At 38.3% G+C, this 25,982-nt stretch overlaps 1 protein-coding gene across 1 annotated transcript; it reads right to left on the reverse strand.

Annotated features, from left to right (window-relative positions):
- Nucleotides 1-4,406: 4,406 nt before the first annotated feature.
- On the reverse strand, nt 4,407-25,089 carry LOC139732985 (septin-11-like). Its single transcript, XM_071643822.1, has 10 exons — nt 24,970-25,089; nt 19,772-19,907; nt 16,055-16,168; nt 14,048-14,129; nt 9,653-9,911; nt 8,435-8,524; nt 7,998-8,094; nt 6,785-6,953; nt 5,211-5,343; nt 4,407-4,652 (listed from the first exon to the last, which is right to left on the reverse strand). The coding sequence occupies exons 1-10, from the start codon at nt 25,012-25,014 to the stop codon at nt 4,476-4,478; spliced, it is 1,302 nt and encodes a 433-aa protein (XP_071499923.1). The 5' UTR covers nt 25,015-25,089; the 3' UTR covers nt 4,407-4,475.
- Between the last annotated feature and the right edge of the window lie 893 nt (nt 25,090-25,982).

Below are 25,982 nucleotides of genomic sequence, written 5' to 3' on the forward strand. Positions count from 1 at the left end.
TGCGTAAGAAGTCCGTCCCAACCTCCAACATGCAAAGGAATAATACATCTGGACATGCACTGCTGTAAAAGTGGATATTTTCGCTCAAGTAATTTCTTGTACTCTGCCGAGTGAGATGAATTTGGCACGTTTTGAATTCTGCAGAATCAAGACATTACATAGTAGTACGTATAACAAGCAGAAATATTCCATCCTTTTATTTTTGCGCTTGTTTCTGGTCACAAGAAATGCACGAAAATGTCCACTGTTACAGGATGTGGCTTTATCAATGTGAGATTTTCACAATAGAATGTGCAAATATTTCTATATACAGTATGCAGTGTTTAGGCATGTTGTACTTCTCCAGTTCTCTGATGTGATAGTCATGGAGTTTTGCAAGGATGTTAAATATCTTTGTGTGTAGATTTCCCTTCTGTACTCATGCAATGTAGAAATGTGCAGTACTGAGCTTTATTTGTACAGATGTATTGTGTACTTAGGTATGCTTTGAATAAGCATTAATGTTTATATTTCATTTGTTTTTCACTGAACTTTCTGTTGTTTAATTCTTGTAAAATAACATTACACATATTTATGAAGAAAAGGATGTGATGTGTGATATGACTGATAAATCAAGTCTTTGTTAATGACACTAATAAAGAGAAGTCATTCAGCAAACAAAATCCAAAATCAACAATTTCATTCTTTTTCAACAGGGAAATCTAAGTGTGTGGGCAGTATAACTAAGACTTGAAAAATCACAAGACACAATATACACGGTAATCAATAATTACTGTTTCTTTTTCATTTTTATTTATAAATATTTTTGCTGCCTCTGCTATTCATATTAGCAGCATACAAATACGTCATTTTTTCTTTCATATCGAGTTAAAATAGCATATGAAGGAGGAGCATTCTACTGATATCTATTCTCTGTTGTCTTACTACTTCAAATGTTTTGTGGAATTTTACGACAGTATGACAGAACACAACTTCAAATGAGGAACACTTGATTCAGTGAATAGAAGCTTATTGCTTTACTTCATCAATTGACAATAATTTCCTCTGCATTCAGTTGCATATTCTTGTGAGCCAATATTTCCATCGTCGGCTTGAACTTGTTACAGCCGTGACGTGTGCAATCCCAAACGAAGGAACCAAACGAGGCTTACCCGCACATAAACCATGATTGAACAGTCATTCAAAACATAACAGAGAAAGGTAGAAAAACTCATTATAACATTGTTCTCATTATAAAACTACGTTATATCAATTATCACACCAATTAAGCCTGCCTCTCAGCTTTGATTTCACTAAAATATAACAGACATTGTATATTCAAGTTTAGAGCATTATAAATAATAACTTGCATATGGGAAGGTATTAAAATGAACAAACGGAAAAGGGAAGTTGTACAGAATAAATACATAGTATTAGTTTGTCGAAGTTTTGGATAATATGTACATGAAAATATTCTGAAAAATGTCTGCATGACATGCAATGCTTTCCTGGCAGAAGCATACTGCATTGTATAGACACCAGGCCCAATTTCATAAAAGATGTTATGATAGCAACTCTTGCCGGAATAGCAACTTCCTGTAGCAGCAGCCAATCAGGAAGCAGCATTCTTGTCATCACCATGACAACTGCTATTCCAGCAAGAGTTGCTATCATAGCAACTTTTTATAAAACGGGGGCCCAAGTCTGTATGTAACAGTTTCCCGTTCAGCTGTATACATAGCACCAAATATTTCAAAGAAAACCTGCCCCAACTCTATGGTATAAAAAATATGGCCTTGCTATATCATTCAATATTCACATATTGTCAATAAAAAGTGTGCTTAAAGGATGCACACAAAAAACATCCGCATCTAGAGAAAATGATTGCGAGATGTCGTCCCTTGGCTCTATCTATGTGCATTGACCAAAATACTAAAAGAATAAGTTTTTCCACATCTTTTGCACAGGTTGTCTGTTGAGATCCTATATTGGGAAAATGATAAAAGATAAAATGTCTAAACCTAAACCCAATATATGACAGTATTTACACAAACCAACCTTCTATCGAAATTTATCTGATGTATGCACTGGTACTCATCAAATGATCTTACGACAGAGTTGAGTATCTCCAGAAATATTCATTTTTCACAAATGCAGCAAAACATTTGCAGTTTAATAAAAATCAAGACCATTTGATGTAGTTGGCAAAACAAATATCTCATCCAACAGCCACCTAAAGCAAATTGTATTCTTTATGTCACTGAAATTATACTCTTCATTTTTTGCTTTAAGCATGGAAATGTCACTATTTTCGCCATTTCTGGAAACACTAACATTTCATGACGACTCTGCTGACATGAGAAGTTAATCACATCTTTCACATATCCTTTGAGTTGGAGCAGGTGAACGTAAACAAATTTGAGGAAAGAACCAGGCCTTGGTTTATTTGGTCTCTCAACAACAGCGGTGTTCGTGCCAATGTCACGGCACCGTGACCAGGATGGCTACTTCAAGGCCCCAGAGGGCGCCATGCTACACTACTTCCTGACATTCTGTCTTATAAACTTTTGCTGATTCTACTTCATTAAAGCCTGCCACTGATGTTTTGTAATGATTTCTCCCATTTCCATGTCACACAGCTTTCTCTCTGGACTACACTATCCTTGTAAGAGGACCAGAATATTTCATATTCTCAGATTAGTTATTTTTTTTTCACAATTTCATTTACACTTCAACATAATACACAAATGGAATATATGGCTGCATCAGGTAGAAATACAGAAAACAAGTGATTGACTGACAGAAATAAAGACAAATTAGAACAGAGTTGGATTACTGAATAAAACGATCAAAATATAAAGTGATCAGAATATAAAATCAAAAGGAAACTGAAGAAAGAGAAAAAGATATATACCTTTCTACGGCATATGGAACATTTCCCTTAATGGACATCAAATCTGATTATGACATGTAGCCCACCGAAGCTGCCCGTATAGGAGTCTAAAACCGGCAAGCTACATTCACTTTAAACCTACGTGTATTTCATCACTGTCCAGTCCACCAAATATCATGTATGCAAAGTATAAAACGGTAAGGCTGTCACTTACAGAGTTGAATCTTTCTACATACATTGCAATCCCGATTCAGGAGACAACCACAGAGACTTAAATATGTGGGACTACTGATTGATATCATCAAAGTATTGACCATCACCAGACAGTATGGTATCTATATACAAATTGCATCACCTTTATACTGTTTGCTTTCATGGCTTTCCATAGACTGCACATGTTCTGCTACAAGTCACATAGTCATGTCTGAAGATGCCACGAGTGCAAGTATGCTCTCGCTTTAAAATGCAGCTGTTTGTACGATTTGTAAAAAATAACAATAAAATTAAACTAATATACCATGCAAAATCTAGTGCTGTCTGGAACTACTGATGAATGCACTTTCTTTTTGAAGATTGGGCACATTGTGCAAGCTTCTAGTCGTGGTTCACTTCATTGTCCACTTCCAAAAACACAATGGTTCTTGCTTACTTTGCTAATGTTATGTATTGAAGATTAAGTGGTCATCTCAACTGAGTAAATTGCAAAATACACAAAATGTTCCTAAATTTCTAATCATCTCATTAATGCTGTGATCTATTTTTCTTGCAGTCAGTTCTTTTCTTTCTTTCCTTTTAAATCAACTGTTGAGAAATCTAATTTCAGACAACTACTGCCTGTAATAATGGATTGTCCTACATATCGAGCATTTCAAACTGTGCCAAGTTGTGGTTGTTAGAGCAGCATCTTCCTGATTAAAAAAGACACGATTTCAGTGACAAAATACAAATGAGTGCAACCAAATAACATTACATACTCGTCAGCGCCTTGCTTGTGCATGCACACTATCTCTATGCTTGCAAAACTGCCTTAATTTCAGTGGTGGGATATTTGGCTTTACAACTAGGCTATGATGCATTATAATCTGTCACACAGCATCAACTAACTTGATCTGTGAAACATCTTGGCAAACATTCGTCGTGTAGAGATTTGAGTGAACTTGACAGAAATATGACTTGTGCAAATCCTGACAATGAGCAGGCTTCCCCATTTACAGTGTAACATGAGATGACACTGTACTAGATCATGGAATGTGCTTCCATTTACTCCCGTCCCCACCCCCCCCCCCCCTTCCCTATTCCCTAAATGTACAATCCACCTTCACACTTTGCCATGGTATGTCTACCTTCAGCTCAAGAGGAAGGACCCTCCCAAGTTGACTGCTGTAAAACCAGAAACATCTGCAGCATGAAACTTTCGCGAATTGGAACCAATGGCCTTTTCTTCGCAGCATGAACTGCCACTGGCATTCATTGCATTGCATAGATGAGAACTTTCATTTTGCATGCATCTTACTTTTGCAAACCTTGTCTCCTCATGAAATTTGCGAGTTTCATGCGTGCGGAAATTTCTGGTTTTACAGTAGCATCCATCCTACCCCCCACCTCACTTCTTCTTGCCTTTGGTAGGCAGGGTCTGTGACGCGTGGAGAGCGTCCTCCTGCGCCTGCTGCTTCTTCTTGTTAAAGAGGTTGATCTCTTCGTTCAGCAGTCGGCGCTGCTCGTCCATCTTCTTCTTCTCCTCAGCGTACTCCTTCTTCACCTTGTCAAAGCGCTCATGGAGCTGCAGAAGAGGGCAAAGAAGGAAGATATCTTCAGCATGTACAGGCCATGGCCACAAGTAAATCACTGAAAACTTATCGAGACATAATACAATGTTTCGGGCTTGTTCTATTACCTTGTTTGTTTAATTTCTGGGCTTGTTCCAGTACCTCATTTGTTTCGATTTTAGGTGGTGGCATGTAACCTTTGTCACAGGCCCTATTGCGAAGAAGTAGTTGCAGGCGAAGCAAGCCATGGGTGATCTTGCAAGAGGCATGCTCCAGCCCAAGGGCCCCAGGAGACCTTTTTCTTAATGTATGCCTTTGAATTACCACATCTTGCTACCAACCTTTGGTTTTTGTTTTTTTTAAAGAAGGGAAAAAAATCTGCCAATCAGCAGAGCAGCAATAACAGTATGAGAGCCTTATAAACAAGGCTGGACAAGCACAAATACAGCACAGGCAGTTTACAAGCAGTCACATGCTTTTCTATGAGCCTGTGAAGAAGGCTAAACCACACTGTGACTCCATAAGGCACAGGTAGTCTACAAGCAGTCACATGACCCATCCCTACCACTCACCTCCTTCTCCATGGTCTTCAGCTGAGCTTCCTTCACCTTGACTCGCTCCACAAACACCTGTCTCATCTTGTCCTCCTTCTGCTGGAGCTGCTTGACGTGCTCCTCTCTCTTCAGCTCGTACGTCTCTTGCAGGCTGCCATGGTAACGAGACAAGAAGATGATGAATGCGTTTTACTGGGTAAATTATTAGCAACTTTTAAAAGTGATGTTTGCTCCTAGCAATTCAAATTCCTTGATAGATTTCTCAGGTTCTGGTTTATCTCATTCTGCATCCAAGAATGTAATGAAAGCTGCAATTCTATTCATTATGATAAGTGCTTACATTTATATTTGGTATCAAAAGCAGCCATTAAAATTGTATTTCCTGTGAATTTAAGAACTATATTCACCCTATTCTGTCCTTTAGGTCAAATTACAAGTTTATGCCTTTTTGACAGGTGAGGTTGATATAAGCAAAGAAAAAACGACAAAATGAGTCACAAGTTGTCAGGTCATATGATGCTGCTGGTGGCCAGCTGATATACAAACAGCTAAATTCAAGCATGAGTACATTTATGTAACTTAAAAGAGCAACTAAAATGTTCAAAGCTCATTAACAATGGCAAGAACAAATAGCAGTCACTGCCTCACTCAGCTACTCTCACTTCTAAATAAATCCTAGTATGTTGGTGAGATATAGATATACCACAAAATCGTGTGCATATGTTGGCCTTTTGTCCAAGTTGAAAAAAAGTAATGTCACTGTAATGCACTTTGAACATTCCCACTGATACATGACCTTCGACACAAGGAAATACTGTGTGTATATCATTCCATTCCTTATGCCAGCAATATAAATCTCAGCAACTTCTGAGGTCAGCAAAGGTCGGGCACAGCTCTTTCCATGATGGTGGTAGTGACAGACAGATAGAGAGACAGGAAAACTCATGAAAACTGCGAAAGCCAAGCTCAATATTTCCTCTTCCTCTTTGTGTTTTTCTAAGATGGCAAACATGGTCCTTTTGCTATACATACATTGAAAGTAGGAGATGCCCCCCCCCCCCCATACAAACATGCATCCCTTGCATGAGATTTAATGGTATACAGGGGATAAATCTGAAGACCTTTCATATAAATCTTTCAGTCTGTCTAAAAGCATCAGGTTCTCATAGCCATCCCATTCTGAACTCAGTCACGATCATCATTCAAAAGAGCATCAACCAGGTCTTCAGCCAGTCCTTCTTCCTCAGTACCATCAACGACTGGAATGGCTTGCTGATTGATCGGCCAATACACCTTCCCTTGAGGCACTGAAAGCAGCACTAAGGGAGATGCACACATCCTAATCACTGTCTAACAGGATCAGTTTTTACTAGCACAATTTGTAAATAAATGCGTTTGTTTTTAATGAAATCATTCTGGCAAAGCACACACATATGGTGCTCACACATGCACACACAGTGCACAATCTTCACGACTGAAGCAGCACTTTACAGAAAGAAGAAGATTCACTTACTGGACTCTCATACAATCCGACACCGATACCTCACTAAGAATGCAACAACAATGACAACGCAACTACGAGTCATGCTCACCTCATGGGCTTGTTGTCGGCTGCAATGTCCATGAAGCCCATCTCTTCCAGCTTACAGCGGCGGTAGAGCTCGTAGTGGCGAGTGTGTGTCTGCTCGATGAGGTCCTCCATGTTGGTGCGGATCAGCATCTCACGCAGCTTGACAAAGTCACAGTGGTTCTCATTCTCAACTGTCCAGAGTGAATTGAAATGCAATGCATTGTCATCAGTGATTATACACAATTAATAGTCTAAATACTCTCAAGACATACAAGCAAATGAAATATGCAACAGCTGTTGTCGAAATTCAAAAAAAAAGGGGGGGTTACATTACTGTTAAAAAATAATGTTCTGTCCAAAAGATTAGAGAAATTTCTTTCCCCAATTTAACCCTCTTTCTTTATAACTGAATCTTGTACAATCACTAACTTTTCTGCATGTATGATTTGTCCACTGATACTTTAAACTACTTCAAAGAAAACAAAAAACATTTCTATGATAATTTTTTGTAATGTGTACTTCTGATTACCAATCATTTTAATACTAAGACTGAAATCCAGGTAGTGAGTTATTCTGCCATAATCCATCCTTTGGGCACAATTTTGGCATTAAATTAGGCCATATAAATGCATGAGATATCGCAAAAATAGTGTAATCACCAGTTTCCAACCACCACTACCATCGACACCAACACCACCACTACCACTATCATCACCACCACCATCACCAACATCAACACCAACACCACTACTGCTACCAGTATCACCACCACAACCACGACCACTATCACCAACAAAACCACCACCATCACCACCATGCCCATCACCACCATGCCCATCACAACCACCACCTTCATACCACCACCATCATCACCACCACCACTATTACCACCACCAACACCACCATCACCAACATCACCACCACCATCACCACCGTCACCAACATCACCATCACCGTCACCAACATCACCACCACCATCACCACCATCATCACCACCACCAACATCACCATCACCACGACCATCACCATCCCCACCACCATCACCACCATCACCACCACCATCATCACCAACACCACTATCACCACCATCACCAACACCATCACCACCACCACTACCACCACCACCTCCGTCACCACCACCACCACTAACACTACCATCACCAACACCATCACCACCACCACCAACACCACCCCTATCATCATCCAGCTAGATTCTAAGATGCTAAACAGCTCACCTTGAACCACACCCCATGGGTACTGCCTCGCCCTCACCATCTTGTTTCCCATCTTCACCTCCTCCGTGCTCCCAACAACCGCAAAGGGCAGATGACCCTGTGAAAATAAGCACATTGAAATTTAGTGTGTGTCTGTCTGTTGTGTGTGTGGCATACATAAGTATCGACCAAAAAAAAAAAAAAAAAATACCGCTCTATTGTCAAGTTGACCAATATAAGAAGAGTATAATCAGAATGCTGAAGTTTCATGAAAAAGAGGTTCATGCTAAGTGTAAAGAGTGTTCAGACTTGAAAAGAAAATGAGCTACATAATGCATACACATCTATAAACTACTACACATGCACACACACATGGACAGGTGACAGCTTGATGGATAGACAGATAGATAGGTAGATGGATACATGTGAAGGTACAGTGAGAAACTGTGAAGGCGTACATTCATGGTCGAGTTCAGTTCTGACACAGTCTCATCGTCGGTGGGGAATTGGTAGATCTGAACTCCATTGCTGACAAGCTCACTCATGATCTACAGGGATACAAACAAATAGAAAAAAAAAAAGAAATAGTGGTCATTGCTCATTTTGTCCTGTTTTATTTACACTTACATTCCTTCTCGACTTTTTAAAAATCATAATCCATGGATACAATGTATATATTATATGAGGCAAAGATGTACTAAGCAGAGTTTGATCGAGATTAAATTTTGTAGACTTTCTTCAAGATCAAATCACTAAACTTTTCAATTCATTTGAGACAGATATTGCACTCACAGATCAAAACAATTTTTCAAAAGATAATGTGTGGAGTATCAATAATGAATTATGTCACTCTGTATTTTATCAGTTTAAAGCAAGAGGAACTTTCACTTTATACCAAAAGCATTATATGAAGCCCTTCTGTTTCTTTTAACACACGTTGTGTCACATAAATGTGTACTTGTTTCTTGTTCTTGCTGTACAGTGATCATAAAATTGAACTCTTGGCTGACTTCAGCCTCGATATAACAAAACTGGCAAACAGTAGACATCTAAATTCCATGTTGGCAGACAAGGAAATAGATCTACAATTTGATATCATGCTACAGTGTTACTCACACAAAAAATAATTTCCTGAAGTCTGGAAGAGATACTACCCTTCAGCTACATTTCATACTGTTGCCAAGTTACTTAGATTATGATGACAGATTACAATGTAGGTCATGAAAGAATGCATTCCCCTGACACACATTGTACATGAACAACACATCAGGCTTTTCTCATCATTCAAATTTCTGTGCATTTCACAATATAAAATAATGCAACAACAAACAAGGTGAATGTTTTCATTTTCTTGCATTACTGTATAGTAGGTAGGTACGTAATGCACATGAATATTTTAAATGACTTGTTCTCATACGCTGCATAACATATCCTACTTTGCATTCCCAGCGTTCTTCACAGTTAATTTCGTGGATGTGTCGCTGTGCTAGCAGACCCGCAAATATGACTTCTACAATTTATGATCAGACATGAAGCATGCCTAAGACTTTTTAATGGACAGGAGTACCGATAAGCTTTTTGCAAATCAAATTCCTTAAAACCCTACAATTTGCATTCAACTCTCTGTACACATTGCCACCAGTGTCAAGACAGCACTTTTTGCGTTACATCCTCACCTTGATCTTGAATCTGTGGAGCTCGCTCTTGGAGATGGTGTCGGCCTTGGCGATGATGGGGATGATGTTGACCTTGGAGTCCAGCTTCTTCATGGTGACGAGGTCCAAGGACTTGAGGGAGTGTCCCGTGGGGGCGATGAAGTAGAGGCAGGCGTGGATGCGGGTGTCGTGGTAGACATGGAAGGCTCGCTTGATCTTCAGCTCCTCCTGCAAATAGTTCTCAAACTGAGCATCGATGTATTCCACAATGGACTTGTAGCTGAAAAGAGAGAGAGAGAAATCAAAGGGTACAGGTAAATGTATGCATTCACTTGATATATTTCCAAACCCTCCCTTAACCTTCGGAAAAAGAAATACAAAAAAAAAAAAAACCACATTTAATATGAACGATGATCTATGTAAACTTAGACCCCTCTGAAACACATAAATGCCTATATTTCACATTTCTGAGAAAAGCTTTAAAACAGTGACAGTATTTATTCATTCATTCATTCATTCATTCATTCATTCATTCATTCATTCATTCATTCATTCATTCATTCATTCATTCATTTATTTATTTATTTATTTATTTATTTATTTATTTATTTATTTATTTATTTATTTATTAGTGGAGCGGCATAGCCGAACAATTGTGCATTTTGTGATAAAAGCACCAAATTTCGTACACAGGTTGAAAATCACGTTCAGATTAAGTTTAGATATTGGGCCATCGTAAGTAGCGCCCTCAACGTCCATGGCAGCCATTTTTCAAAATGGCTGCCGTAAATGCCATGTTTTCGTAAAATTTGCTAATTTTAGGAGAAAAAAAGTCAATAAGATTTTGGTTACAAATGTGAAATTACATTCAAAATAAATCTAGATATCGGGTCATCGGAAATAGCGCCCTCAACGTCCATGGCAGCCATTTTTCAAAATGGCCGCCATAAATGTCATTTTTTCAAAATATTTGCTCACTTCAAAAGGGAAAGCCAGTAAGATTTTGCAAACGAGTGGGAAATTACATTCAAAATGAGTTAAAATATTTGGCAATTGTTAATTGCGCCCTCAACGTCCATGACAGCCATTTTTCAAAATGGCTGTCTAATGTGCCACTTCTTCGATGATTTTGCAAGTTTCTTTGCCTATAAATGTTAATTACATTCAAAATAAATCTAGATATTGGGCCATCGGAAATTGCGCCCTCAACGGCCATGGTACCCATTTTTTCAAAATGGCCGCCAAAAATGCAATTTTTTGTTAAAAAATGCAAATTTCGGAAGGGAAAGCCATTTTTTTCTTTTATTCAAACAAGCGGGAAATTACATCCAAAATAAATCCACACATTGGGCAATTGAAAATTGCACTCTCAATGGCTATGGCATTCATGTTTTGTAGTTGTTGTAATTGTTAAATGGGCACCATAAGTGCAACTTTTTCATTTAAAAAAATGTTAATTTCGAAAGGAAAAGTCAATGAAATTTTGGTTATAGATGGGAAATGACATTTAAAATAAATCTCGATATTGGGCCATCAGAAATTGCGCTCTCATCGGTCATCACAGCCATTTTTCAAAATGGCCGCCATAAATGCTATGAAAAGATTTATTAAAATCAGAAGGGAAAGCCAACGAGATTTTGCAAACAGGTGGGAAATTACATTCAAAAGTAAACTTATTGGGCCATTGCAAATTGCCCCATCAAAGGCCATTGCAGCCATTTTTCAAAATGGCCACCATGAATGTCTTTTTCTTTTCGTAAAGTGTTGCAGACGTCAATTAGAATTACCACAAAGGTGGAAAATTACATTCAAACTGAATTTGATAATAGGCCATCCAAAAGTGCACCCTCAACAGCCATAGCAGCCAAGTTTCAAAACAGCTGCCATGGATGCCTCCCCTTTTTTTTCCAAAACATTGTTGATGTCAGAAGGAAAAGTCAGTAAGACTTTGCAAACAAGTCGAAAATTACGCTCAAAAATGAATTTAAGTATAAGGTCTTCTTAGAAGACGCCCTCAAGGGTCATGCTGACCGCCATGGATGTCTCCTTTTTTCTTTTTTTTTTCTTTTTTTGTGTGGAAAGATTTGCTAATTTCAGAGAGAAAATCAGTGAAATTTGTACATATGTTGAAAATCATAGTCAAAAGAAAATAATGTATGAGGTCATTACAAATGACACCATCAACGACCATGGCAGCCATTTTCCAAATGGCCACTATAGATGCTATTTATTTCTTGAAAATATGATAATGCCAGAAGAAGACAATACAATTTCTTGTGCAAATTGACAAAAAGACATTCAAATAGATTTAAGTTCGAATTTCAATTTGAATTTGAAATGAAGATATTGAGCCACCATTTAAACATCGTCCCCAACGGCTATGACAGCTCTTTGTCAAAATGGCTTCCACACACTCCTTGTTTTTTCTATTTGCTCATTCCAGAAGGAGAAAGCAGTAGAACACTGCTAAACAGCCATTATATCTAATGCAATCTGGTGTTCAAAGAAATTAAATTTTAAAGAAAAGTTTCATGGATGGGTTAGTTCTAAATTCATGTTTTCAGCTTAGTTCTAATTGCAGTGTTTCGCGTGTGACGGCTAACAGTATGGATATCAAAGGTATGTGTTTTTATGGAAGCATAGCAAGTAAATTAACTTTTTCGTAAAATGAAAGGCCATTTTTTTCGTATCTGTCTTAAAAACATTTAGGAAGTTACATTTTAGAATAGATACACCTCATATAGTCCCATGTATTCAATGATATGGTGTTACTGTCAAATTCAATACATGGCGCCATTATCCCTGGATATTCATATTACTCTTTTTCGGAAATTTTTCATGTTTGCCACTTAAAATATGCATTCATCATTGGTGATATATAGTTGCCTTGTTTATTTTAGTTGTTCCTCAAATGATTTCTTTAACACCATATTTCAGATTATATAATGTCTCTGTGAGTATTTTACTCTCTTCTCCTTCTGAAGTTAAGCATATTTTCAAGACAAAACAAAAAGAAGAGTGTATTGTAGCTATTTTGACAAATAGCTGAAATAGCCATTGAGAACACAGCTTATGACGGCTCAATGTCTAAACTTCTTTGTATATAATTGTCAACTTGCGCAAAAAAAAAAAAAAAAAATATTGTCTTCTTCCGGCGTAAGGACATCTTCATAAAAGAAAAATGGCATCTATGACAGCCATTTTGGAAAGTGGCTGCAATTACCGTTATGAGCATTTTTTTTCTTGAAAATTTGCGAAAAAACAATTTCTAGAATTAATGCAATCTAAATATATTGTTTGATTTTAACCATGATTTTTCAATTTATGTACACATTTGTTGACTTTTCTTTCTGAAATTACCATTTTTTTAAAACAAAATAATTATGACAAAGGAAGCCATTTTGGAATATGGCGGCCATGGCCGTTGAGGGCAGTATTATAGGGCCTAATAATCTAACATAAATATTTATTTCAAACTTGATGTTCAAATTGTGTGCAAAATCTATTGACTTTTCCTTTTGTGAAATCAGGAAATAGATGATATTATAATGGAATCCATGGTGGCCATTTAGAAATATGGCTGCAATTGCCATTGAGGGCGCTATCTACAATAATGTAATATATAGGCGCAAGATATATTTCAAACGAAATTGTTAAATTGAGTGCAAGATCTTGTTGATTGACTTTTCCTTCTGGAATTAGTAAATTCAGCCAATTTTAAACATGGCCGGCATTGGCGTTGAGGGCGCAATTTGCGATGGCCCAATATCTGAATTTATTTCGAATGTTATTTCCCACTCGTTTGCAAAGTCTTATTGATTTTCCCTTCTGAAATTTGTAAAATTTTACAAAAACTGGCATCTATGGCGGCCATTTTGAAAAATCCATGCCATGGCCGTTGAGGGCGCAGTTTGCGATGGCCCAATATCTGACTTTATTTTGAATGCTATTTCCGACACGTTTGCAAAATCTTATTGATTTTCCCTTCTGAAATTTTTGATTTTTTGAGAAAACTGGCTTTTATGGTGGCCATTTTGAAAAATGGCTGCCATGGCCGTTGAGGGCGCAATTTGCGGTGGCAGAATGTCTAAATTTATTTTAAATGTTATTTTCTACTCGTTTGCAAAATCTTATTGATTTTCCCTTCAGAAATTTGTAAATTTTAACGAAAAATGGCATTTATGGCGGCCATTTTGAAAAATGGCTACCACGGCCGCTGAGGGCGCTATTTAGGATGGCCCAATATCTGAATTTATTTTTAATGTCATTGTCAACATGTGTGCGAAATTTGGTGCTTTTATCATAAAATGCACAATTCCTCTAATTTTTCAAGCTATGCCGCTCCACTATATTTATTTATTTATATCCCTGATATGTGTATAAGGTAGAGGTTTATGTCATGGACATTTGACTCACCTCTCATCTTTGTTGATCTGGTCACCAAATCCAACAGTGTTCACTACAGTCAACTTCAGCCTTACATTGGACTCTTGCAGTTCTGTTGGACAAGAGAATAATGGAGGGAGGATACTTGTAGTCAGATGGACAGAATTATTCATTCTCTTTCTTCAATACATTCAGACTTTCACGTAGAATGCATATTTCATCTAATATACATAAAAGTGTTTTAATATGATATTCACTGGCTGCAGGATGTATGCTAACCATGATAAAAAAAAAATGTGGCAAATGGCTCACCTAAGGCCTTTTATTAGTTTTCACTACTTTGTACATTTTGAACAATAGATGCATCATACTAACATGCATTGTGCTAGATAAAAAATATATGAATTGAATCTGAACAATGTAGTTGCATTTTCATAAATAGAACAAATGGTATCAATGCTTATTGCTCCATTTTAGGAGACACCTTCTGAGCAGCCTTTAGTGTACATTGGCAATACTTTTGAGTGCAAGGCAGGACTACAGATGAAGGGTTCGATAGAATGTTTCAGCACAGAGGTCATACTTGGGGGGAGTTGAGTAATTGCTTCCTATTCAGATGCCTATCTAGGGCAGAGGAGGAAAGCTGATACCACGCTTTCCTGTATCAGCCACACTGTCCCTACCGACACTGTGACACAGGGCCCTGGCGGCTGTCATATACTGTCACTTCTGCGTTTACTTTCCTTGACGGCAAGAACATGATATACGACAAGGAACATGGGTGACCTTTGCACGTCCATGTACTCTGCAGTTTTATCAAAACATTTCCTGTTACGTTGCGTTAAGTGGCCAGTGAGGTTCACTAGCATTTTCATTCAGCAACATTCTATTCTATTCTATTTCTAATGTTTAACATATAAAACACCAGACACTGTATGGAAGTGAGAGGCTACAATCTTGGGAGGGCCTTCAAAGTATGAAGTACTTTAGGAAATATCAACTTGAAAAAAAAAAAGAAGTTAGAAATACAGGAAGAACAAATGTGTCAAAAGGTCAACTTAATATCACAAATTTCGGTATCTTTCATTGTATTTACAGAACATCATTGGTGGATTTCCATTATTTGTAAAGATGACATGTCCACAGCCAAAAAATATTGAAAAAGAATAAACAACTGGCATCACATCAAACATGCAGTTCTGATATGAGAACCTCCCTGTGGTATAAGAGGCCTCAAATCAGATGACAAAACAGGCACAACCTACATAGAGTCTCTAACTTGGATGGGTTTCATACTTCCTGCAGAACTTATTTGCAATCATGATTCAAAAGTGGAACACATGAAGAGTCATTTGTGATACAAGCTTTGGAGAAATGCAGCCAGTATTGGTGGAGATGAGAAATTGGGCTTTTAACTTTTTGCGAGATACCAAGAAAACACTTATGACATCGTACAGAGCATACCATTTTAAAAGGAATTCAAAGTTTATTTGATGAAAATCGGGTTTGGAAGTACTGAAACAGCCAAAAACAAAGTAAAACAAAGCGATCCCAATAAAGTGTGGGTCCCACACTTTATTAGAATCACTCTTTTTTGGATATCTCAGCCATTTCAAAACCAATTTTGCTCAAATAAATGTTGAATTCCTCATAGAATTTTATGCTCTTTCATTTTTCATAAGAGGTTTCTCATTATTTCACAAAAAAATGCTAGAAACCTGAAATTAGGTCTCAACCAAAACTGTACGATCCCTTTAAAAAATAAAAAACAAACAAAGAAAACAAACAAACAACTTCTCAAATAGCATGAAACATATTTCGAACAGCATGAACAAGGGCATTCTTCTCTAAGTCTGAAACCTCTACTATGTTTAAGTCATTTTAAGTGTTTGGCAATTCTGCAAAATCTAGAGCCATTTCATGGACTTCACTCTCTGATTACCAATGGCACCTCTCCAGTATGTAATACAAATGACATTATGATTTGGTGTTCCCGCTGGACATAATAGACCTGTATCTCCACCCAGATCTGCTTACCATATGTGTTGGCCTTGAGTTGCACGCCTGGTAGACTGTGTGATGCCTGGACGTTTTCAAACTGCGTATTAAACAGAGTGTCCATCAGGGTGGACTTCCCCAGACCGGTCTCACCTGATAATGTATGAGAGATAAAGAAGTAACAGACATCTGTGACGTAAGGTGCGTAAAAATATATGAAGACATGCAGCTGCCCTCCATTAACCCTTTCTGAGCCAGGGACTTTGGACAGTGTGCACAACACTAAGGGGATTTCTGTGCAAATCTGCACCGGAAGCACATAAAGAGTTAATTAACGAATGTATATTTTTTTCTCGATGGCACAGAGGTGAGAAATGTGTCACGAAATCCCAAGCTGCCTAGACATACAGATACTAGACACCATAAGAGAAGGAAAAATTATACCTTGTGGATACACGTACATATGAACCTTAGAAAAAAAATAAAAGGGATTTTAAAGGAAGAATTCAAATATGGGTGTTTGCTGAGACATACATGTAATTGGAGTACACCATTTATATTGTTCTTACATGCTCTTACTCTAATTTCATCACAAAGTCATTGAAAAATCTGTATGTTAAGTCATTGTCAGTCTGTGGTTCCAGTAAGCTTGTCCTATTGTAGTTATTTAGTTGGGAAGTTAAAAAAAAAAAAAAAAATCTGCTCCAAAGATATAAGAAGTGAAGACACTCAGGAAGTGCAGTCTCCTGCCTATAACCAGCCAGGAAGGTATGAATGCTAGAGTTACAAATATGTAGGACAGGGTGCTCATACAGTAGCAGAAATGCCTTGGCACTGTACACTGTGAGAGCCAGAAAAGACTTAAATTACAATTTTACCCACATTCAAGTTGCCTTTCAAAGAGTAAAATCAAACAGATAGAATGGTAAAAGTTTCACTGAATTATCACAGGTATTTGATGCCTTGCACCATGTTTTATGAAGCTGTGATACTAGCGGCAGCCACATTATGCAAATGAGGTGATGTGATAATGATTTCCCCTCACAAGCTTCCCAAAGACCTATTCACAAATCTTTAACTATCTTTCTGATATAAAAGTTAATAATTACGAATATCATGAGTCCTTTCCTTCATATCATATTGAATTAACACGGATAACTTTCAAGTAGGTAGGGGTGCAATCGCTGAATTATCGACCAAGAACAGATTTACACTTCTGTATTAAACTTATAGTAAACAATAATATGATGACATACAAACAGTGTATGGTAATCATCTCATGTAATTTGCACACACTGCAACCAGTTGAAAACAACATTACTTTTTTGTGAGAACACATGAAACTTTTATTTCATATTGCATCAGTGCCTGATTAAACTGCTACCATTCTGTTTGTTTGTTTTAATTACTGCATACATGGTAACCCCAGAAACATTTAAAGCATAAAACTTTCTTGAATTGCCACTGGCATTTAATGCATTGTGTAGAAAACACTTTCGCATGCATTCTACTTTCACGAATCTTGGCTCCTCACGAAATTTCTGGTTTTACAGTAATCATTAAAGTCTCTGTGCACATAGAGTGGCAATGCACTTTAAATAAAAGGAAGAAAGGTGACAGCACAAGGGCAAAGTATATACAATGTAGAGGGGGCAGTCCCATCTGTTTTCTAACTCGATCCTTGATGGGCTGAACACACAGGGTGCTAACCTCATTACCTGACCTTAACGAGTTTCACTCCTTGGCTTTGGATTACACATCACACACACCGAAGTAAAAAAAAAAAAACCTGCCTCCTAATGAGAAAATGACAGGGTAGAGAAACTGAGGATAGAGGTTTCCCTGGACTTTACTGGCAGACAGTTTGTATGAAGGGATCCTGTACTGCAAGGATTTCAACTTAACTTATACGTCATGATTAAAATCAGGTATTGCTTTAAATTCAAGCCTTTGGTTCTCCGTCTGGTACAGTTCTCTATTGTACCAATTCAGAATGGACCTTTAAAAACTTCCTCCAATTAACTTCAGTATATCTCATTTCACCACATTGCAAAGGTGACAGGGGAGATAGAATTAGAGCACACGTGTACATGCATGAATTATAGCTTTCCAAAGCACAGCAGCAGAATATTTTGTTACAAACTAATGTTGACTTTCAAGCACTGCCTGTTTCACATAAAGGGCCTTGACTTGATTTTGAAACAAGCATACAATACAACAGATTGCTACAAACTTTGAAAAGTCACATTATCCCACATCCACTATTTCATCTTTCTATTTCATGTATTAGGATACTAGAGTAGAGGCATGTATAAATGTTGTTGTTTTTTTTCCTAACTCTAGTACGACAGAGTAAAGTATGTACAAGCTTTTTGAAGTCCTTGAGACATTTGATAGCATATCTTCGGATCATTGACTAGCTTAAAGACAGACAACTACAAAGAAGCCTTAAGGCTGGCACAGTATGGATGCATCAATTACACTTGCAATGACAATTAATGTTCACTTTCTGCAGCAAATCTTTTAAAAGGGGTTTAAAAAATTGTGACTGATATGTTGTGACATCATTATTATGGTCTACAATACTTCATGAATGGAATATATACTATAGCAATTGAAGTTGAAACTGAAAGTTGTCATAATATTTTCTCTTGTATGGTCACTCTAAATTGCCCATCCAGCACAATTACCTCGATCATGTTTATTATGAAGGGATTGCAGCTGGCATAACTGAGTACACTATCACATTCATACATGAAGTTCAATAGATTGAAATGGACTCGCAATTGAGCCTGAAATTTATCAAAGCTATTCTTATCAGTGGGGCAAGCAAGCATGTGCCAAGATTATAGTTGGAGTTGAAATAATGAATGTATTGCATGATCAGCTTTAAGATACATATCATTAAGTAATATCAGTATCATTGCAGAACATTTCAAAAGATTTTTTTCTCTGCTTGTCCTTTGGTATGTATTTAGGCATGGGCCCCACACATGGGAAAGGGAGGTGCTGTATCATTTTACATACCCAGCAATGTTTCAATAGTTGCCCAACAAAAGTGGTTTTGTGGCATATTGCCATATAAGGCCAGAATCATGCTTGTACATTTACATACCTGGGCTCCACTCAACCCTTTCTTTCTTTTTTTGCTAGTTCTTTCTTTCACTGTTGTTTTGTTTTTTCTTTGCTTGACATATTTACATCAGGAAAGTAAATGACCGGTCAACTCGATGACCTGAAAACAACACAACTTTTACTGTCTCCTACACATTCTTTCAAAAAGCAATAAGAAAAAAGAAAGTATACACATAAACTGAAAACCCCCAAAAGCAGTTGATGTAGCCTAAATATTCCCAGTCTGCATTAAACAAATGCATCTTCAGGTGCATATCATACTGATCTTGACCTTCATCTGAAAAACAGATGTAGTCAATGTCCCTTTAATATTAATAATACCAACCAAATATTTAAGTATGATTTTTTTTTTAAACTGCAAAATTATATTGATAACTCATACATTCATCCTTAATTTTGTAAAAAATAAAATGGGACAGGAATCCTATTTTTGTATATAATGTTTGAATATCACTGGTCTCCCAACAGTATCTTGAACATAGTATGGACTGTTGACATTCTATGAGAACATTCTAATCCTAAATATGTTTCAAAATCTTCTGATGAAGTACAGCTTTGACTGATACTTTCTGATGAAGTGTAGCTTTGACTGCTAGAATTAGGAAGGGTTCTGCCACTTACCGACACACAGGATATTGAAGGCGAATCCTTGGTTTACAGACTTGTTGACCAGTTGGTCCGGCAGGCTGTCGAAGCCAACATGCCCCGAGAGAGGAAGAGTTCGAGTTCTTTCAGTTGGTTCTTCATTGTGACCGACCTATTAAAAGGAAAAACAAAAACAAAATGGCATGAAATGGTATCATCATACTGAGGTCATTGATGGTCGAAATGAAGAATCAAATTACATACCAGGGGAAAAGAAATACAACCTTGGATATAAATGGCAATTCCTTTCACAAACATCCTACTTGCAAGCATGTAACTCGTTCTAACAAATAGTCAGTAGCAAAGAGATTCCTCAAGCTCCAAAACCTGAATCATTAACCCGTTGAGGACAAGCTGATTTTGCTACAACACGCATTTCCCATATAGACACTTGCCCGAATATACTCGGGTACTCACCCTCAACGGGTTTAACATTCAAACACTAGAGTGTGAAATATATTGCCAGTGACTGTTACTGCAGGAACCCTTTGTACTTCACACAAGCACTCTAACTTGGCAGTTTATAATGCAAACATGTGGTGCTGCTCAATTTGTCTCCACATGATTTACTAGTGACATCTCATCAAGTATAACTACATGTACAACAGTGCATGATCACACTACATGTATGTGTTTTGAAGAATCCAGTGCCAATAGGGGAAAAAAAAGGAGAAAATATAGAATTGAACAGAGTTGTAGCATGCCTGTGATCTGGACCTAAAGGAAGACATGATAAAGTATTCATATGCCAAATATTTTGTGAATTGATGATTCTGCAAGTGGTTGAATTTGTGATCGAGAAACTCAGCAATGAAATTAGAAATAAGCATTACCCTAAATATTATTCCTTTTTATTAAAAAAAAATTATATAAATTTCCCACCATGGATACGGTGCATATTGCCATGTCTTATGAAATTGAAGGGCAACATATTTGTGTGTTCTTAATTTTGCGACTGCCAGTTCACTTGGCAGTTGCAAAATATGGTAAGAATATATTGAGGTTACACTGAAAAATTCACAAGGTTTTTGCTCAGGGTGACAATGCAGACTGGACACCACGGTTTTTGTAGCAGACAGTCATGCAGACTATGAAAAACTTTAAAATGTGCAAATCAGTCTCATTCAGTGGAACATGAACTGAGTACATACATATACATGCATGGTGCACAAAGTTCCAGGCAATTCTGGGTTTTTATGGGGCTAAATTATTTTAGGCTTCTAACTTCAGCACAGATATTATGTACTTGTCAATGTAATGACGCACCCCACTACCCCCGGACATGGGTGCGTCATGGTCATTTTTTGACTGACCACACGGGGTTTTTGACGGACACCACAGTCACTTTTTTGACGGACAAAACGCTGCAAGTGACGAACACCATAGTCACTTTTTTGACGGACAACACGTTGAAAGTGACGCACACCTCGGTCACTTTTTTGACGGACGTCCCCGGTACATTTGACGCACCCCCGTAAATACTGAAACGATTTTTGCATACGTTTTATTCACGCAATTTCATTTTCTTTTGGTTCGTAAACATAATTTGTAAAAGTTTCGGCAAGTTTCCCTTACCATGGCCCTATAAGCACCGTACCGTCATTCACCGTACATCACGCTGCTGCTACGATATTCCGTACAGTAGTATGTATTCTGTGCATGCAATCCATACATGACAATCACATGTGTGCACGGCCATTGCTAGTGCGGTGGATGCATACTGCTGCAGCGCAGGTACACACCACGCCACGGCATTCCCGCGAGTAACTACATACAGCCTAGTCGCTGTACGTAGAGATTCGCACAGCTAACAGCAGCGTCGCGCGTCTGGTCGGGCTATCCCGCGAGCAGAAAATGGCATGCTGCAGGCAGTTTCTTCTGCTGCCGCTTCTTCTACTGTCAAGAATTCGCCTTTGTCACCACAGATTTCATGGGTTTGTTGGAGGGAAAATGTAAGGAGAAAGGGTGGCTTTTAAATTATGTGCTTGCCATATTCTGGCAAGCATTTTTCCCTCTTATTCCAAAACACTTCCCGAATTTGATTTTCACTTGCCGCGGGACACCGCTCACTGTAATTTCACTCGCGGTACGTGCATCCGGTACTGGTAGCGTGCAAAAATGCGTGCAGTTTTCCATAGCCAAGTGACGTACCAGGACGCACCCCTCGGTTAAAAATAATGCGTGTTATTTTCCATAGCTAAGTGACGTACCATGACGCACCCCTCGGTCAAAAATTTGACCGACAATGAAGGGATTTTGACGCACCCCTCGGTCAAAAATTTGACGGAAAAAGCTGGTAAAATGACAAACACCTGGGTCACAAATTTGACGGACCAAAGGAGGAAATGACGCACCCATGTCCGGGGGTAGTGGGGTGAGTCATTACATTGACAAGTGCATTATACACTTACGGACTAAAAATCAATGTTACCCCAACCTAACCCTAAACTCTAACCCTATCAAACCCTAAAGCCACCTTAATTTAATCATAATACTTTGATACATATCACTTGATTTTTTTTTTTTCAACTTTGGGGGGGTACATGTGGAACCCTTGCCTGGCTTCCCAGTCCGTATGTAGCGGCACTGGCACCAAGGTTCAACCTCCTGTGCCATGGTTCGACCATGCGCAAAAGTGTACAGGTTTCTACAGAAAGCAGGTGGTCACATTTTGGAAAGTGTTGTGGTTGAATTATGGGTGGCTTGCTTTATGTCTGTGCTGAAGTTTGAAGTCTAAAATAATTTAGCCCTCTAAAACCCAGGATTGCCAGGTTTCCCTTCCCTATATAAGCTCCATAATACAAACAGTTCTTCATCCCATACATTGAATGATAAAAGGTCAATCTACAGTGTAGGCCTGAGCCACTATGCCCCAGAACCAAGGAATGCTCCTGCAACCCAGGGTCAGGGCACATTCACTTGCAAAACAATGTGGTTACATGGCCGGCGGAACTGGGGGGGGGGGGGGGGGGGGGGGCCTCGGGTCCCCCCATTTTTTGTATACCATACAAAGGAATACATAAGGTGTCATCACTTTGGGGCCCCCTCCCCCCACTTTTTTTTAACCCAGAAGTACGTAAGTGGCACTAAAAAGACATAGATAGAGATTTGGAAGTGTGAGCGCGGTAAGGTTATGTTTTTGCGCTGAAGACTGTTTTTTTTTTTTTGCTTGTTAGCTCATGAAACCCAGAAGTTGGCCCCCCACTTTTGAAAATGCTCCGCCGACCCTAGGTTATAGTCAGTTGGTAATGGTAGATTGGGATTAAGGAACAGTACTAACAAACAGCATGGTACAATGTAGCCCGACCAGACGCTGTTACGCTATGCGAAAACAGCGTCTGACGAGCGCGGCATGCAGCCTCAAAGTGAGGAACCTCAACACAACTACAAAACTTAGGAAAATGTATACTTTTCTCCTTTAAACAGAATACTTTACTCACGTTAAATGCACGTTTCTATTACAGAAGAATAGTTCGCCACACTGGGTCCATGGAGACCACTTACGATAAGTCCGTGGAACAAATAAATGACACTTTCTGGCGCAATTCCTGACCGTCGGGCTTCGTCGTTGCAGGATTCAAAATGGCGCCTTGACTTATGCGCATGCGTGACAGGAAGTGCTCCAGGAGCGAGCGCGTGTGCGTTGAAAGTGTCGAACAAACCTTGGCGTCTGCTACACAATAACCGTGGTATGGAGCTCAATGCTCCTCGCCCGACCAGACGCCAGCCGCCGCCAAGCCCAGTACAGTTTATAGCTGTATACTAGTAACCGTGCGTGCGCTGCTTGAGTGTAGCAGCACGGTCGACAGCGCGACCTTTTGAAAGGGCATTCACATCACGTGACCACCCGATATCTAAACTTGGCCTGGCGTGAAAGATTGTGTACCGTGTGGACATGCTGGATATGATGATCAATTTCGGTAAGTTTCATTACGTACATTTGAATACTGATAGCATCAGATGTAGAGTAAATATTGAAGAGTATACTCGATGAATTTGAGGTGACAAAAATGATCGTAAGTATCAAAAGTCAAAGCTATCGTGATCCGATTACGTCGCTCTCCTAGTGGTTGGTGGTCGCGCTCGTACAGCCCTGTCGCGACGTACCATGTACAGCGACTGGGGTGTGTATAGTTAGGTACAATGCAGGACGCCCACATCTCTACATAATGACATTCAATATGCGCAGGACTTTGTAGACTAGCCTATACAAGTTACAGACTGTTGTATGTGCTGAAATTACAAAAAAAAAAAAAAAATGCAACAGAAAATGTAGAAATGCTAAGAAATTCACATTTCAAGTCATATTAAGAAAAAGATGTTGATTTATCACAAGATTTTATCACATAAATTGTTTGAAATGTTCTATGTAGCTATGTTAGATCGTTTAGTGTACAATACAACATTTGAGCCTCAACCTCATTTGTCGACTTTCTTTTGTCGTACGCTAAGTACGAATGTGTATACCATGGTTCTGGTGCATGGATATTAGATGTGAAAGACATTGATTATTCCATTACGAAAAACGTGTCCAGAATAAAAAAAGATAATCTTTTTTTTTTTTTTTTTTTTGGTAGAAGAGGGCTTAGATTCTAATTTGATGTCTATTTTCCAAAAAGTGATGTGATAGTGATATGATCCACTCTCCTATATGGTCCTAAAAATAGACGACTAACGTTACATCCAATGCACTGAGCTGACAATAATGAATGACAACAGTACAGATCCTACTGCCAGTACTGGGATGCATTGCTGACAACAAAGTACAATTTTACATAGGAATCTTGATATAATTGGGGTCTATTCAGTTGTTTTTGATTGCCCAGCAAGTTCTTCATTCTCACAGTGAGGACGTTCGTATTGGGAGTAAACCCACCCGTATTGAAACCGTTACGTTTTGCGTTTTACTTCTCTCCACTTCTATTTCGCCTGGCCTGATCACATATCCGACGCGGTCACGCCCAAAGCTTATCTGTGGATTAGCCGGGGCACACAGTCTTCTATGCCCGCTGCACTCGATCGCTGCACACTCTCCCTCGCTCGCCACGGCTTATGACAACCATCGGCATCAGACAAGCTCGTCTACTCGAGTTATTCCCGCCTTTCTCAAAAGGTAGAGATATATGATATTCTAGAAATGAATAGCCTTTATGACAGCTGATGTTCATACTTACTGAATTTTCTTGTGCTTCCTTTCTCTGCTCACTCTCCATCGTCATTTTGCCGAAGTCTACGAGGATCCAACTTTACAGACAAAACTCTCTTCGTTTGAAGAGCGACGACTACGTGCAAAATGGCCGATAAAGTTGACAAGCGCCATCTGTCGTCCACTACTTTACACTGTTCGTACAATCGTTCGTAGGGAACGATAATATTTTTGACAATCAAAGTGGGTGACGCTATCCATGCAGATCATTCGAACATTCGAACACTAATAGAATATCTTGGTAGTGTTTATCCTTTTCTTCGATTTCATTTCTGGTCTACCCAAAGACTATAGAAAATTAGGACGATTTCTCATCAGTGCAATAAGTGTATATGTCTCAGTCTGGGCATATAAGGTGTTGAGGTATGGGCTTATCTGTTCTTACAATAAATATATTATAAATATACACTGTATAATATACCATTCTTGTTAAGTTGGGATATTTGTGATTAAAGCTGCTAAAAACAGCAAAAAATAATAAGCAAATACAGGATATTTTCAATCATAACTTCTAGGTATGACAATGTATATATTGTTATGTTACAAGTGAGGTATTACTGGAAAGGTTAAATGTTGCTCTATCTGATGATTGACTTACTTTTAAATGTTTATCTTTATATATTTACTTATATAAAATTAATTCACAATGGGAAATCTACCTACATCAATCTCTCCCCTCTCCTTCCTCCCTCTACACACACACACAAACACACACACACACACATACCCACATAATATGTATGTTAGTGTCATTATATATATATATATATACAATACATACATATGAAGAGTTTGTTCGCAAAAACCGATAAGTCCAGATTTGCCAAATTGAGATATTTGCAATTAAAGGTCAAGAAAAATATAGAGAATATTAAGAATTTTTTTGCTTCTTTTGACCATAACTTCAAAAATGTACATTTATGTAGTGACCAATATATCATTTAAAAGGTATTATTTTGTACTTTATGACAGAGACCGTAC

Source organism: Diadema antillarum, unplaced genomic scaffold (genome assembly GCF_040938485.1).
Source record: "Diadema antillarum isolate AM-2024a unplaced genomic scaffold, OU_Dant_1.0 seq00000459_RagTag, whole genome shotgun sequence".
In the NCBI taxonomy this organism is placed as follows: domain Eukaryota; kingdom Metazoa; phylum Echinodermata; class Echinoidea; order Diadematoida; family Diadematidae; genus Diadema; species Diadema antillarum.

What these genes read in the sequence shown, in the direction of transcription:
- LOC139732985 (XM_071643822.1), bottom strand. Translation starts at nt 25,014, where the DNA reads ATGACGATGGAGAGTGAGCAGAGAAAGGAAGCACAAGAAAATTCA. An exon ending in CTTCAATATCCTGTGTGTCG is followed by an intron (nt 16,169 to 19,771) that starts GTAAGTGGCAGA and finishes ATACATTATCAG; the next exon opens with GTGAGACCGGTCTGGGGAAG. An exon ending in TCCACAGATTCAAGATCAAG is followed by an intron (nt 8,525 to 9,652) that starts GTGAGGATGTAA and finishes GTATCCCTGTAG; the next exon opens with ATCATGAGTGAGCTTGTCAG.